General features: G+C 42.6%; 1 protein-coding gene across 2 annotated transcripts in view; it reads right to left on the bottom strand.

Moving 5' to 3' along the window:
- si:ch1073-335m2.2 (msx2-interacting protein) overlaps positions 1 to 13,508 on the bottom strand; it is a 38,845-nt gene extending 25,337 nt beyond the window's left edge. For both annotated transcript variants that reach the window (XM_036531748.1, XM_036531747.1), the window contains exons 1-2: positions 13,191 to 13,508; positions 7,273 to 7,593 (exon numbers count right to left, since the gene is read on the bottom strand). In XM_036531748.1, the coding sequence (XP_036387641.1) occupies positions 7,273 to 7,593; positions 13,191 to 13,273 (404 nt within the window). In that variant the 5' untranslated portion in view covers positions 13,274 to 13,508. The remainder of the gene's footprint in view (positions 1 to 7,272; positions 7,594 to 13,190) is intronic.
- Positions 13,509 to 15,786: the final 2,278 nt, after the last annotated feature.

Consider the following 15,786-nt stretch of genomic DNA (forward strand, 5'->3'; position numbering starts at 1 on the left):
AAACGGCTTAACTACAGAACTGTACATCAAGATTTGCATGTCACTATTTTTCACAATAATACGAAACCTAATACCACCTCCGAGTGTTACCTTACATTAACGTTGGGAGAAAAAAAAAATGTAATTGGATTTTTCTGTTCCCTCTCAGAACTCTGACTCAGCGTGTAGCTCTGGCTGTACAAAATAGAGGAGCACTGCAAGATAGTCTCCGTACTACTGGGAACCTCGCTTTAGGAAGTCATACTGGTGTTTTATCAACATCAGAGCAGCCTCCTTTGTCTTTTTACGGACTGTAGTATTTGGACAACTAGAACAGCCGCTGGGCTGCACCCATTATTTAGCCTGCCTTTACTCCAAATTTAATGCTTTTTATTTGTCTTTAAATAGCGGTGGGTTTTATTTGCTGTTCTGCAGCCGCAGTAAAAAGAGGATTCCAACATTCTGCAAGTTCGCCTTTGCATCTCAAACAAAAATAGCTTGTCCAGTTTTCCTCAATACCACTTTACTGGCATGGTCATGGTGCCACGCCTGAATCTCAGCGCGCCAGGCTCACTCGGCTGGGATCGTTAGCTGTACTTGGACTCGGGGGCTCCTGTCCTCGTTGTGCTATTTGCAAACATGTCGCAGAGGCAATGAAACCAACTTCCCAGCCCCGCGAAATCAACAGCGGAGCTATAACTGACATTCAAATGAGCGTCCGTCCTGTGGTTTTCTGCAGAAGTCAGTATTCTGAAACACAGTTGCTATTTTTGAGAGGTGGATGAAGCTTTACAAGCCAAGTGTTAGTTTTACTTTACAATAGTTTCATCTCATTAACTGACACCTGTCTTGAATGACAGTATAAGCCATTTCTTGGAGAAGATTACACCCTTGTTTTAAGGGGCTTTTCAGTTTATTTTTTTACGATATATCTTTGCAATAGATGTCCTAAGCTATTTCAGCTGCAGACCTAAGCTTGGTTCCATTATCTATATTCTTAAGTTATTACTGAAATAACTAGTAAGCAAAGTAAAAGAGGAGTCACTGTAAAGTTAGTTCAATCCTTTATATTACCGCTGTTGTACTCAGTCTGTACCACCTTTCCCATGCATGTGAAGAGGTGAACGCAGGCAATTTCGATGTGAGGGCCAATGGGCGAAAAAGCTACTCCATTTCCTGTGATATGTCCCCACCACGGGACCTGAGACTGGGAGCCTGGCAGCAGGTACTACTTTGGGGAAATGGTGACACAGAAATGCCGGAATATCACACACTACCCCGAAAAACCTGAAACTTACACAGAGGAGACGGGAAGCATTCTCCTGCATCTACACTTTTGCTGGCATTTCCATAAAGGTACATTTTGGAATGTGAACGTATTACCACCCTATACTCGAATTTATCTTCTAATAAGTAACGTGTCATGTTACTGTGTTGCATAAAGGAAAGTGAAGCCTAAATTTTTTTTGGAGGTGGGGACATTGACGTTCCCATTTTAAACAATATACCAGATTGGCCCGAACATAAGGTGGGGGGAATTTCCCTACAAAATAAAAGCTTCAAAAATCCAACCTAAAGTTTGTAAAAAATAACCTACAATTGCAGGCTTATCAAAACTGCTAACACTAATGTTAAGAGTGGGGAAGGTGGCACCATTGTGTACACCCAGCAGCTGCAGTGCGTGGCTAGCATAGCAGTAGAAAAAGCTGGGAAAGTATCCAAGGGATTGGGAAAGATTTTGAGGCCAATTAATGATAAATCGGCAGCAACACGTGTGTTGTACCTCACTTTTACTCATGTAGTAAATGCACAGAGTAGAGACATTAATTTTGTTGCCACAATATAATATAACAAGCTCATCCATAAATCTTTCCTGCTTCCATAAACAAGCCCACAGCAGTCGGTTTCATACAAATGCCAGAGTGCACTTTGTCGTCTCTCTCCATCTCTGGATGGAACAGCTGTGCATGCTGGGGGATGGAGGCACACAAGGGCAATGTTAAAGATCAGGCCGGTTAAAGCAACTGAGGCATCCAACAACTGCCGTGCTGCTACAAAATGCTGGCACTAAAAATAATGCGAGACAATGGCACAACATGCACGTCAGGGTTGAGATATTTTTTTCAGCTGTTAAGGAAGTTTTTTTTGTTTTAGCAAAACATGACATTCTTGGTGGCATGCTAGATTTTAAAGTGTTTTGCATTACAAACACAAGCACAATGTTTTTCACCCCAAATGACTGCTTCAGTTCTTTGAAAATAAGGACTGTCTCAAAATGCCTTATATTTGGGCCAAAATGGTACTGGTACAAAATGGTACAAATTTACAACTATAACATATATCTGCCAAGTGCCTGTTCTGTCATTAAATGGTACCATCTATGGAGTACGGCCTTCATCAACTCACCTTACAAGGGCTACGGACAGTCAAATATTCAATGTTCACTCCTGCGCAGCAAGACTACCCAATATTGTAGAAACAAGTGAACAGAGACATTGTATGAGTTTTTCAGCCGAGCTCACATTGGTAGGTGTATTGGTGAGCTATTATAGCATCCCCATTTGAGGGATCTACAGGGAACGTGAAAGAGCTCAAGGCTTTAGAACGGGTTAAAGGCTGGGACTTTTTACATTACTCTAGGGATGAACCCAGTGTGGAGCCAACTAAAGGAGTTAGCGGAAACTACCGCCAACAGCTCCAGGTCCCAGGGAGTCCTACAGCCAGACTGCTTTCTGTTCTCCTCAAGGTCTTAATGACTTAACTGAATTCATTATCTGGATCAGAGTACAGACCACGTGTTTTGGGGGGGGGGGGGGGGGGGTTTGTCTTCACCGGGTCTTAATCAGATGCTAGCTAAAGGAAATCTACAGAGTGTACAGGAACAAGCTGGACTTCAAGCAGTAAAGCTGCCCCTCTAAAGCTTTGATGGCACCAACTAGCAATGTGGACCATTGGCTTCAGTCCTAAAAAAATACTAGATTGCCATTTATGTTGGATTCAAATATATTTAGAGCAAGGACTGAAAAATATCAGAGAATAAGAATTTCTGACTTGCAGATGATCTGAAGATACCACAAGAGCTGAGGACACTTCAGATGCTGTGGTGCCACAAGGATTGTGCTAAATAAATCATCATTATCTCTGTAATAATACTGCTGTTTCCAAAAGGGAAATCAAAATCATAGCTGTAAATTAAGCAGTCAGTCCCTCTTTTATAAAATCTGATAACCCATGGGCCAGGGGAATTATGGGCCTTTTCCCTCCAATTTGGAAGAATAAAAAGGTCTTGTAATTGCTAATAGCTCGATACAAAACGCGTAACCAGCGGCACGGCGGTGCATCCAGCTACAGTGCTGAGCTGGGGGCCTCAAAGGGGCAGAAATGATTCATGCAAAAACCGTTTTGTTGTTGTGTTCCGGATTTATCTGAAACTTAACCTTGGTGTTGCTCTTTAACCGTCAAGTCTGAAGAACGATGTCTCCCACTGCAGTCAAAACATCAGATTCGATTAAATGTTATTAGGCATTCTTCTTTGCTTAATATATTCCATTATCCTGTGTCATACAAATCTTATCAGTCTCTGCTGAACATCGATTTAGCCTAACCTTTTCTTTCTGCACAGACTGCAGATTGTAAATGCATCCTATCCTTTTGTTTAAATAAAGAATATAGATGGTTTCCTTTAAAAAAAAGTCAACTGGAAACACAAAAAACACTATAGGTGGTTCTTAAGAGCTTTCAGGGAGGAGGAGACAGAGACAAGGCAAGGTCAGAGAAGGAAGGTGCTATATCAACTGCTGTCATTTCGCAGCTGACACAGTGAGAGAGCCTAACCTTTCCCCTCAGTACAGAATGCTAAATATTTCTGTGTATATGACTGTTGTGATGTGCATTATAATGTTTCTCCACAGGATTTTCGGTTAAATTAATATACTGTTGTTGCTTTGAAGTAACTTGATGGATTATGTAACAGAACCTACTGTAGTCCCAGTGCAGCCAAGATTCATATTAGGCCTACTGTGTTTTGTACACATTATAACAAAATAAAAATAAATAAACAAATAATAAATTCATAAAGGCTCTCAAAGCCTTAAATAAGGCCAGATACTATACTGACCTAAAAATACAGTGGGACTGAGGAACTGGTGTTGCAAGCAGAAAATTCAATCCCCAGGTAGACCACTGCCATTCTACAAGGTATTACATTTTTATTACAGATATTTTATATTACAGATGTTCAGGTGTATAAAAATCTAAGAAACCCTGGTTAAGGGTATGTGCCAAAGCAAACAAATAAAGTAACAAGGTAAAAAGTTGGAGCAACACCCACGCCATAGATTTGTGAATGAGGCAGCTCCAGAGGCATACCTGGTTGCTCTGTGAATATTTTTTTTTTTTTAATACTCAGCACTAATTATTTCAGACACAGGTGGCTGCATTTATCCTTTACCACATTACATAATTATTAATGTGGAAAATGGAACATTTTATTTTTGGCTGCACTCGGTCTTCAACATCACAGCAATGGCAGGGGGAGAGAAGAGAGCGCTGTTGAAAACTACAGGTCTGCAGCTTCAGACTGTAAAAAGAGCAGGAAACCAAGGTGTGTGGCACTAATTAAAAAGCACACAACTTACAAATGGCTCGAGGTCTGGAGACAGACCCGAGCGAGGCGGGGTTGTGCCACACTGCATTAGAAGCCGCTCTGTGGCTTTTTTGAGATTTTGCTCTGATTTGACTTGTCATTTTGGGATTATGTCACTGTGTTCTTCTATAATTTTTTCGTTCGCTTTTTCTCTCTCTACTAGAGGGGGAAAATTTGGCTGCCTCTGACGTGTACTGACCAAAGAAATAAGGAGCTTGGAAGCAAGGAGCCAGAGACAGAGTGTGTGAGACAGAGAGACTGCAAAAAAGAGAGATGAAAGAGAGAGGACAGCAAAAAAAAAAAGACAAGCCATAGGCACAGTCTGCAGAAACCTACAGGCCAATGCAGTACGTCTTTTTTTCTACAAGCTATTGCCGTTAGTGGGAAACAGGGAGAGAGACAAGGGTTCGACTCGGGGTTAGAGAGAAAAGTGCTAAAATACACAGGGCAGGACATACCAACCTTTTCAGACAGCGGAAACCCGACCTACAATCCCAAATACAATCTAGGGAGACAGAATTTGTGAGCCAAAAAACAAAACCGGTTGAAAAAATTGAATGGATGTTAAAAAATGGACCAAAAAAATGGGAAAAAAAACATGGTTCAGCTGTTTTCAGAGTATTAATCCTCAACTGTCAGGCAGAAAGCCCAGCAGGCTGGAGGGGCTGGAGTATAATCCAAACTCAAAATCCACGTGTCTCAGGGGTGCACTTTGGTTTGTTTTTTTTTTTTTTGACGGAAAAAGAAAAATTATAAAAAGACAAAAAAAAAACTGCTTTGTGATAAATGTCCCCATGCTGTTTGGAAATGAGTTTTTAAGACTACAAATTTCATGTTAAATAAGTTTTGGAAAAATGCATTTACGTCCCAAAAAAATCTACACATAATCTTAAATCACGCACATGTATGTACATGTAAAAAAGAATTAATCCAAACTGGCATCTGCTATCCAAGAGAGCAGTTTTTGTCGCGGCTTCCAGAAGCTGAAAGCAGTTCCAAGTCCCCAACAGAATCCAAGTCTCAGTCAATATCCCTCCTGTCTTCGTCTCTACCTTTCCAAACAGAGTCCGCTACATCCCTCTTCACTTCCCCTAGTCCGGGTTTCTTCCAGCGGCGGCTGCGCGACTTTGCCAGCTTAGTTTATCCGCTGTGAGAACTTCTTCCGCCAAAATCACTCCCCTGCAATCCAAAGGTTTTACCGGCGACGCTGAGGAAGCGCACAACTCAGCTTCGGCGTCCGCAGTCCTGGATGTTATTCCCAGTCTCGTTTCTCGGAGGTTGGCAGGTTACACTTTCTCAACACAAATCCCCCAAGGAACAGCCCGTCTTAAGCTTATTCCAACTTTTTTTTTTTTTTGTAGAGACGCCAAAACATCCACTTTGGCAAGCAGGCCTTGTTTGTGCGGCAGACAGGTGAGAAAGGTCTAGGAGTTCAACGAACGCGCAGGTATGGATGGTGTGAATTTCAGAGGCATCCATGACTCGGCTGAAACACAACACTTAGATCCAGGGAGGAGTTGAGTAATCCAGCAGGGAAGGACATAACTCCAGTTACATCCATGGGAAAAGTGTCTCTTCCAGTCTTCAGCCCAGCCACCAAAAAAAAAAAAAAAACGTATTTCCCACGGACTTTGGTTTTTGTGTTGTATGGTCCTCCATCTTCAGTTGGCGTCCGTACCCCACAATCCCCTCTTTCTTACGTCCATTTTGTTCTTTCAGTAATAATAATAAAAACCCCAAAACAAAATAAAAGATAAAACAGGGATTGTAATTTTGCTCACTTGTTCTTTTTTTTTTTTCTCTGCGCAGTTTTCAAAGGCAGAGGTCTCCCCAGAATTTAACAGTAGAACCCCGATACCAGACACAAGCTATAATCCGAAAGAGAAACTGAAAAAAAAAAACCCACACCACCACTTGTGAATGAACGAATATCCTTGAGTTTGGCCCAATAGAAATCCAGCAGGGGTATATATCCTGGGAATATTATCCACACGAATCCACACCGCGACGGAGGAGTGAGTCATAACCAATACCACCATTAAGAACAAAATCATAAAGACCCATTTTTTTTTTGTTTTCCAAATTTCTAATTAAGGTGTCTTAAAAACGTATATATGTAATGTTTTACCATTTTGTCTGTATTTGTAATGGGGAAAAAAAAATAAAAGAAGACATTAATCCACCACGAGCGGTACTGTACTTCCAGATCGAGTTGGGCAATCCCAGGCAAGGCAGCTGGAACAGAATCTCTCCCGCATTCCAAATTCCCCGGAAACTTACGATATCCAAAACTCGCCATGGACTCTCCGAAAATGTGATATCCAACTCTCAAGCAGGATAAGGCTCACACTGCGAATCCCCAACAATAAATAAACAGACTACATACATACTTGATTTTAGAAGAGTAAATAGATAAGCATAAATAATTTGTTTATAAATCCATGGGCGAGGTGGGAGCATTGGGGGACGTAGAAGGGATCCCTAGATTATGTTCTACGTCTGAAATTTCCTGGAATCTTTCTTTCCTTTTTTTTTTTCTTTTTAACCACCCAACAATGAAATAATTTCATTTGAAAAAGTAAAAAAAAAAAAGGTTTTAATAAGAAACAAGGGTCCCTCTGGCCTTCAGAGAAACCGTGTCCACTTACCCGTCTAGTCTGCGTTCATAGCGTCCATCTCTGCTGTGGAGCGATGCAGGGGGCACATACACTGGCCCCCCCGCCCCCCTTGTGAACCCCGAAACGTCCCGTCCGCGATTGCCTAAGGACAGGGTATCGTCCAGGCCCCGCGCGGCGCTGGGGATCGTGCCCGGCTCATTGTAATCAGTGCGCAGGTCTCTGTCCCCCATCTTGTTGATGGAGTTGTGAGCCTTCTGGGCACTCTTAATGTCCACGAAATCCACAAAGGCCGCCACCCCGCCCTCCGACCCGCGCTTCGGAAGGATCTTGACGCTCTCCACCCGTCCATACCTGGGAGAGAGAGACCAAGAACAGGGGGCGGGGGGGGGGGGGGGGGGGGAATTCACACAACAAGGGAGGTGAGGGGGAGGGGTTGTGAATGGAGAAAAAGAACATGGAGGGTGATTAATGTTAAAGAAGTGATGGGTGTGTCCAAATCAACAGGCCTACACTGATATTAAACCATGTGATGCTATTCTGTGGAAACATCCAGAGTCATTTATTCCATTTCAGCTCAGATATCAAAAGAGATGAACTTTAATATAATCAATAAAAAAGGGCTGGGTCTGCGTGTAACATCCACTCAAACCCTCACGACAAAACAGTCACTGTTCGCTTTTTTGAGGCAGCCATTGAAAGTACCTCGATTTTCAGCATTTCAACAGGGATAACTAGGGCACGAACGCCGAGCAGCAGCTACTCACTTTAACCCCAGACTGTGACAGTGCAAATCACCGAGACTGAAAATGGAGACAATATACTCAGAGGAGGAAATGGAAGAAAACCCGGGAGGGAATGGAACTAAGCAGGTATATCCTCCTCAAAACAATGTTGCCACAACAGGACTGCCTTAGCGGTAAGGCAGGAGGAGCAGCGGCTAAACTTGGGGTGAGAAAACAAGTTTGGCGAGAGCAACTAACGCACTCAGCAAGACGGCTGAGCCAGACCTGCTTCACGCATAACCCGTCTGATCGAGAGAGACACTGGGTGCAGAGACAATGGGAGGGCTACCCTTCTCATTGATTTTGCATCATTGATCCTGCCCAGCGGGAAGAGGGAAAAATGTCTGCTCTTCGAGAAACAATGTCAGCCTCTCCGCTCTGTCGTCTCCGTAACGCCTACCTTTCTCCCTCCCCAAACTCTCTCTCTCTCTCTCCAAACCCCCTCTTGGTTTCGATCTTAGCTTTGCTTTATTCGCCCGGTGCTGAAGTGGGAACCTTCAGGTGCTGAGTGATTAACCTCAGCTGCAACGAACGAACGCGAGGCCCAGGGCTGAAGACCAGCTCATCCCTAGAACGATACTGAGACTGACGTTTTGTAAATGTTCAGTCAGCCGAGACAGATAGAGGTTTGCTAGAGCCCCATGATATAACAGAATGTTTGATTAATCAAATATTCAGCCAAGAGCAAGATCTTTGTCAAATAAGAGAACAATGGTACGGGGGCCCAATTTTTTTCAGTTGTGGCACGATATGCTTTTATGCAAATTTGTGTAATATCACATCATTTATCTAATATGCAAAGCAGTGTGTGGGTAACCAAGACACGTGTTACAAGCTGGAATTTCGATGCCACTCCTGTGCAAAATGTATTTCAGTTGTGTTCTTTCAGGCGTTAAAGGTGAAACTGCTCACTGCTTAATGTATTACACTTCAGTTTTCGTTGTGTTGTCCACTTTAATTCAAAATTCAAGATAATCAAAACATTTGTGCGACTGGGTTGCAACTTTTTTTCCGCTTCGCATCTTAGTAGTCAGTTATGAGTAAACAGTTTGAGTTTGAAACTGTCACCATCGCAGTGACAACTGCTGAATCCACAAAGGAGCTCAGACCGGGGGGGGCCTGCAAACTCCCGATAAGCATGCGTGTCTGTTTTTTCACACTACAGGTCCCAGAGCACATGAGGAGGCAAACATCGTCGGAGGATAGGCACATTAACCTGATGCATAGGCACCCATGCAAGTCCCAGGGTTCTGAGAGCGAACCAATGACGGGGACCCTGGCTGACCTGCCAAACCCCCATTCCCGGCAGAACTAAGCCAATTTGTTTCCGGCAAAACGAGCTTTCGGTCAAAGTAGGCATATGCCAAAGGGCTCAGTCTGTGTGTGAAAAAAGTGCTTTTAAAGTCTGAGCCACTTGGGAGCCCCTGAATTACAACTTTATTCCACACCCCTACTCTGTGCAAACACATGCCTCTAAACAATTTTAGTGACAACTAAGTAGACATAGGTCTGCTGTAAAAGCAGTCATATTTCAAGTTGATAAACACACTTTGACTTAAGAATACCAGAAAGAAGTCTATCTTTGTGGACTGATTTTACTAGTCATGTTTTAGAGTGAAGTGAAAAACAACTGTTATTGAATGATCCATTTAATTCCAATATAATCCAACATTCTTTCCCAATTTTCAATGACTACCTGTGAAGTTACTGTAAATATTCTAAAATACAAATATGCCATCCTTTCACATACTGGAAGCCTACTTAAAAATATAATAAGGGGTAATAAGGGGTATATTCATCTAACCTACATTAGAGTAATGTCAACCAACTAAAGCCTAGAAGCCTCATCCAACATGATGACAATGGCTTTTAATATTTTACATTCTCACATTAAATTCCCTAACAATAAATCGTGGACATGGGTGTATTAATGACGCAAAAAGAACGCTGGGGTTTTCAAATTCGGATTTGCTTTGAGCCATCTTCTATCAGCAAGACTGCGAGGTGAAATCCACATTAAGGAAGTCATACTGCACCGGGAAATGAACTGCGAAAATTGATTCCGAGGAGCTTGACTGAAAGCGAATATATGGAACTTATCCCAGCTCTGCCTCTCACACGGCCTTGTAGACGCCATTTTACAAACCCATTCACACGGCGTAGGCCACTCACTGTCCTCGGCCCCCCTCCTTGTCTCCCCCTTCCACAATCTCCTGACACTTAGCGCTTTGACTAGCCCCCCGCCCACAGGAGAGCATAGGCTGGCCTTCCTTTGCGAGAGGAAAAAAAAAATGTCGGCTGTGTATTTTCTAAGGAGAGGTGTCAAAGTCCTCTCCGCGCAAGGCCACTTCCCCTGCGTATCATCCCCGCATCGGATCAGTTTGTCTGCATTCTTTCTGAAAAGGACTATAAACTAAAAGCCCTTGAATCGCACCCGGTTAGCGGGGTCGTACAGTTGTCTTTCCTTGCACAATGTAACTTGGCGAAGACGCGTATTAAAAAAAAAAAAACCTTCGTAGTTTTCCCATAGGCCTACCCACACACCCAGTTCCCATGGTCACGACCACATAAAGAGCAATTCGCTGGGGTGCAGCACCACAGAGGAGCGCTCACAGACATTAATACTGCATGAACATTTCTTTGACAGAGCACAATTCCAACAAAGCCGTTAATGTGACTTCTCTTTCCAGCTGATCACGATGGCACATATTTCACTCCAACAGACAAACTAGCACAATAACTGTATTCACATGCCTTCCAGCATTAAACTCGTCCGGCAGAGAGGGATATAACCTACGTGCCTCCGTGCGTGCACGTTTATTGCTCAATGACCCCAACGGCAGTGCTTTAAACGCGTATCCCAATACATACCAAAAAAGGGTTAATCAATGCAATTGTCCAAAAGCTCCAGGGGTTTAAGAGGAGCATACGCGATATTGTTGACGTAATCGCAACGCTGTGCTCGACACGCTTTCATGTCGGACTCCGCGACACCAAGAAATTAGACTTGCTAAATGCTGGCATTTGTTAGAGAATCCTAGTGCTTACGCTGCATACAGAGTAACTGTTCCAGTCGTGAAGTTAAAGGCTATATTCTTACCATCGTGTAATATATACTATAACGACTGAGGGGCACACAAACCAACCTGCGGCCAATGCTGACCTGGAAATAATGTAACGGAGAAGAAGAGCCAGCGATGCAAGATCGCTCTGAGCTGTTACATTTAGTGCCAGAGAAAAAGGTAAACTTTGCAGTAGCATATGAATACACATATGAAAGCGTTAATATATACAATTCTCCTTCGATAAAAACCTAAAACTTTACACCCTGAACACGTGCAAAATGTATGACATTTCATCCATCTACTGCAGAGAATGAATGACTTCTGGAGGAAAAACATCAAAAGTACTAAATAACCCATTAGATCATCAGACACATGAAAATCATCCCATCTGACATATTAAAATGAATATATATCTCAGAAAAGTGTAGTTTGTCGGTCTACTTTTTGCACATTCATTGTAACTTAAATTAAAACAGTTCGCCTCTTGGGTGGAAACGATCTTGGAACATTGGGGTATTTGTGCCAGCTGCTGCCATTCTTAATTTTCGAGAAGATATTTTCCCTTTCGTTGCAAGAGACAGCCATCTCTCTGGTACAGAACTTGTCATGCTTCCCTTTCTTATTCTGTACAGCAACTTTTTTTGACAGTTATTCCGTAAGGCTAGATTAGTTTCTCATATCTGGTTAAGAACAATGTCCGGCTCTGGGTGGTTGCAAGGCAATTCAGTTTCAAACGTAAACCGCAGATTTAGCATGCTGCAGTCTGTTTAAGCACGACGCGCGAGATGCATCGGGCATTATCTTCGGCGATCTGTAAACGTCTCATCTTGCGCCCTTGTCACGTTTGAGCAGCCATTTATTTGTGTGCCCACAGAGCTGGCCTTTATTTCGTTTTCTACGCATAACTTGATATGTGCAGGGACAGGAACAACATATATCCTCTTTCGAGTCTGATCTCGAGTTGCTCCTAACTTTAATCGGGGTACACTTGCAGTCGAAAAACCAATGATTCTGGTTTCGTTGGAAATTCCCCTTCTGCCAAGAGTGATCAATTTACTGGCCGGGTATCTAGCAACGTACCTAAGTCAACAACAGCACAGACTTAAAGCTAATGACAACAATCGCCGTATGTTAACTTTAAAAATCAGTTGCAGCGGACACCTTGTTAGCCAATTACACATCTACCTATTTGGTTTGACAATATTACATGGCCAATCCCCAGGGCATCTATTTTAATGTTAAATACAATTAAATATTTAGATTAATCATCTTGCTATATCCTGAAAATTACGTTACGACTGAAACTTTCTTTTAGCAGCTAGACTAGCAAGCCAACTTCCAGATACAAACGTGCTAGCTAAGTTACTGTAACTTGGCAAGCTTGCAAAAACTCGCCAGCCAGAACATTCAGGATTACCCCGTGTCGGTAACCTCGCTCGCTAGCTAACATAAATCTACTAACCAAGCTAGCTGGTGTCATTGCATTTGTATGCAAAGAAAAACAAAATGCTCACGTTTACAACTCAGCTACTAGCTAGCGCCTGCATTTGAATCAACAGTAACTGGGTGGACAAGGGACAGGCTTGCTTTTAAGAGATCTAGTTAGAGAGCGAACTAGCACAAGACACATGAATTATTCAGGTTCCACATGTAAATATAATTGCTGCATCGCTACAGTATCACAGTTTTCCTGCTTCAGCCAGACTCAACCCCTCTTCGTTTTCAAGGGTACTGTTAAGAGGAGCCAACAACAAATGTATCCCATAAACATTCACAATAAAACACCGTCAGCCAGTTAGCTGAACTCATCAGCTCTTGCCATTTCATTAGCTAGCTAGCGACAGAATATTGCTAACTCTCAAGTAGCCACTGTTAATGAACTTTCGGCATTAAATATTCTCCGCGGCACATTCTCGCAGTCTTAAACCTCCCTCCGTTTTTGTTAACTAGATTGCAGCCAGGCTAGCCAAAATTTTCCCACGACGAGGTTCCCATCTACGCGCCCGAAGAGAGGCAGTGTGGGATTCCATGAACCGTAGCTTGCTAGCTAGCTGCTACATAACCCCCCCAGTTTTTTTTCTCTTTCCTTTTTGTAACTCACCGTTTGAAATGTTCGACAATTTTTTCCTCTCGTACATTTTCGGGTAAATTCCCCACCCATAGGTGTCTGGTTTCCCGGACCATACTGTGTATTCGTGTCCCCCGTTCATACAGATATGTTTTCTAACGTTGTAGTCTTGACCGGTTGAGTACGTCCGCGTTGCGAATTGAACGCCAAAGGATTCCGCGTACAGATCAGCGACGACTCGCTCCTGCCCGATCCCACCATTAGTTCTCGCGCTGTGTGTGATTCTCTGCTCGGCTGCGAGCGCGCTCTGTCGACGGAGCCGCGCTCGGTATACTTCGCGTGACTTGCGCGTCCCCGAGACCATGCGACCGCCTTGCTCCGCTTGTTCCGCCAGACGTGTTCATTTGGACCCTTCAACTGCGCAAGCGCCGTATCGATTCTTTTTTTTTTTCTTTCAACACACCGCAGACAGTGCGCAGGCGTAAAAAATGTTTGGAAAGCGAAAATGTGTGTGGGGGGATGGGTGGCGTTGTGAAATAGGCTGTATTATTGCGCAATGAAAACGCATGACACTTTTAAAATTAATCAGTTTCAATAGAATATTTAACGTTGCTAAAATGGTTGTAAATTGCCATAAGAATACATTCCCTTCATGAGTAACTTCTTTCACACCATTACAGGGGTAGTTGATAAGATGGACGGGATAAATCAGTCAATAGACCAACCAATATACAACCATTACAAAGGAATTGTGTAATGTTTTTAATAATGTTGTTTTGTCCTGCTGGCATTAAGCAAGTATTCTAGACAGCCGACGTATGCATTGCGTCTCTGTGGCTGCAGGCGGTGCTCAGCGGTCACTGATATGTGAGTGTCATTTAAAATAAAGGTCAAATTTGGTGCTGACAGTACAGGTCTGCTGATGCCCTGGCTCACGTATGCTGAAGAACATAATTTAAAAACCCTTTCAGCATAAGGAACTTATTCAGACAGTTTAAATAAGCAAAATGTGCTGAATATATGAAGAGGCTTCAATCACGAATGAAAAATGTTATTCACGTATCTGAAAAAGACTGTCTTACTTGCGAGGTGCTGTGAATAATGTGAGTTGTTTTTCTGGTTGTATTTTACACCATTAAAAGCTTCAAAGAGATACAATGTGGAAGAACTGATAGAAAGTAGGCAGTATAGAGAGCCTGGGGAGAGAGTGAGAGAGTGCTTTCAGGGGGTAAAAATAGGGGCAGAGGATGATAATGTGGACTATAGGTGATGTGTGCAATTCAGTTTCTGCACTACACACATTTCGATAGTTCAATGACAGACTAACATGTCATTGGCAAAGGTCATAGCAACTCACAACTATGTCATACAATCTCTCCTATGTTTTCACAAGTTTATCTCACTAACCTTTGCCAGGGGCCAGGGAATAATTTTCCATTTTTGTTGTTTTTTTATTCTCTTTGAAAGGAATAAAGCACCCTATATGGGAATTTGATTGTCATAGGCTGATATAGCCAACCTGGGAAAAAATGCTTTTGAGGCTGATTTGTTACCGACTTTGCAAACCTCAACAGTTAAGTCAATCAATAGACAATTCCAACTAAGAAAATCAGTTAAGCGGAATATGCTTGTTTTTCATAGCTCAGTTCACAATACAACACATTCAATATTTCTACACTTCCAGTTCTGGTGATCACACAGTAGTTGATAACATACCAGACAAGAAAGTAGGCCCCTATCATAGAGTTCCCGTCTTTCATGAACGAGAGAAAGAATGCAGGAAAACAACTGTCAACAATGTCTAAGTTATTTGCTATGTAGCCTAGGCTATTATATTTCATTCTGTTCATTTACTGTATTGTGATGCATGCTAATTGAAAGAAAATATACAATAATAGCCTTGAAATATGTTGAAGGGGCTGTTTTGTGTTATTATTAATGTCAGTCGCCCAAATGTACAAAGATACTAAAGAAAGACTGCTGTGGTTATAGTTAGAACAGGGCGAGTACTTCAGCTGCTGTGGTCAGTCAGCATTACCGAACAGCCTGAAGCACCACCCACCAACGCGCAAGTATGCGGCAAAACGAGATTTGGACCTACAGAGAACGCGCATGTGCACAGCCACTTTTCAACACGCTCTCGGATCACATCTCGGAAAACAGCAGTCTTCTCGTGGTGCGGTCTCTACAGCAAATTTCTGGAACGTAGTCGCTGAGAAAAAGGATTAGCCATCGAAATATTCATTCTCGGAGGAAATTACCTGTATACTGTTACCACCATGGTGATCACGCAAAATCCATACAGGATCCAAACCGAAAGTGCTTGGAATTAAACATGTAATCCCACGCATGTTTATCCATGAATAAACATGCAGCACTGGTTAGGCTACAATCTACAAAACTTGTTTGTAGCCTGAAACAAGCTAGCATGATAGCTAGCTAATGGTCTTGAAGGAACAAATAAACTAGCTACGATAACAATAAACCTTTCTATCTGGGGAATATATGGTGGACATTGTATTCACGTGTTTTTCATTTAAACTTTCGAAACGGAGATACCCTGCCACCTGCGTTTGGGATCTATTGGATTTTTATCGAATTAAAAGCCACCTAGTTTCATCTGACGCCC

The sequence above is a fragment of the Megalops cyprinoides genome, chromosome 6, assembly GCF_013368585.1.
Source record: "Megalops cyprinoides isolate fMegCyp1 chromosome 6, fMegCyp1.pri, whole genome shotgun sequence".
NCBI lineage: Eukaryota > Metazoa > Chordata > Actinopteri > Elopiformes > Megalopidae > Megalops > Megalops cyprinoides.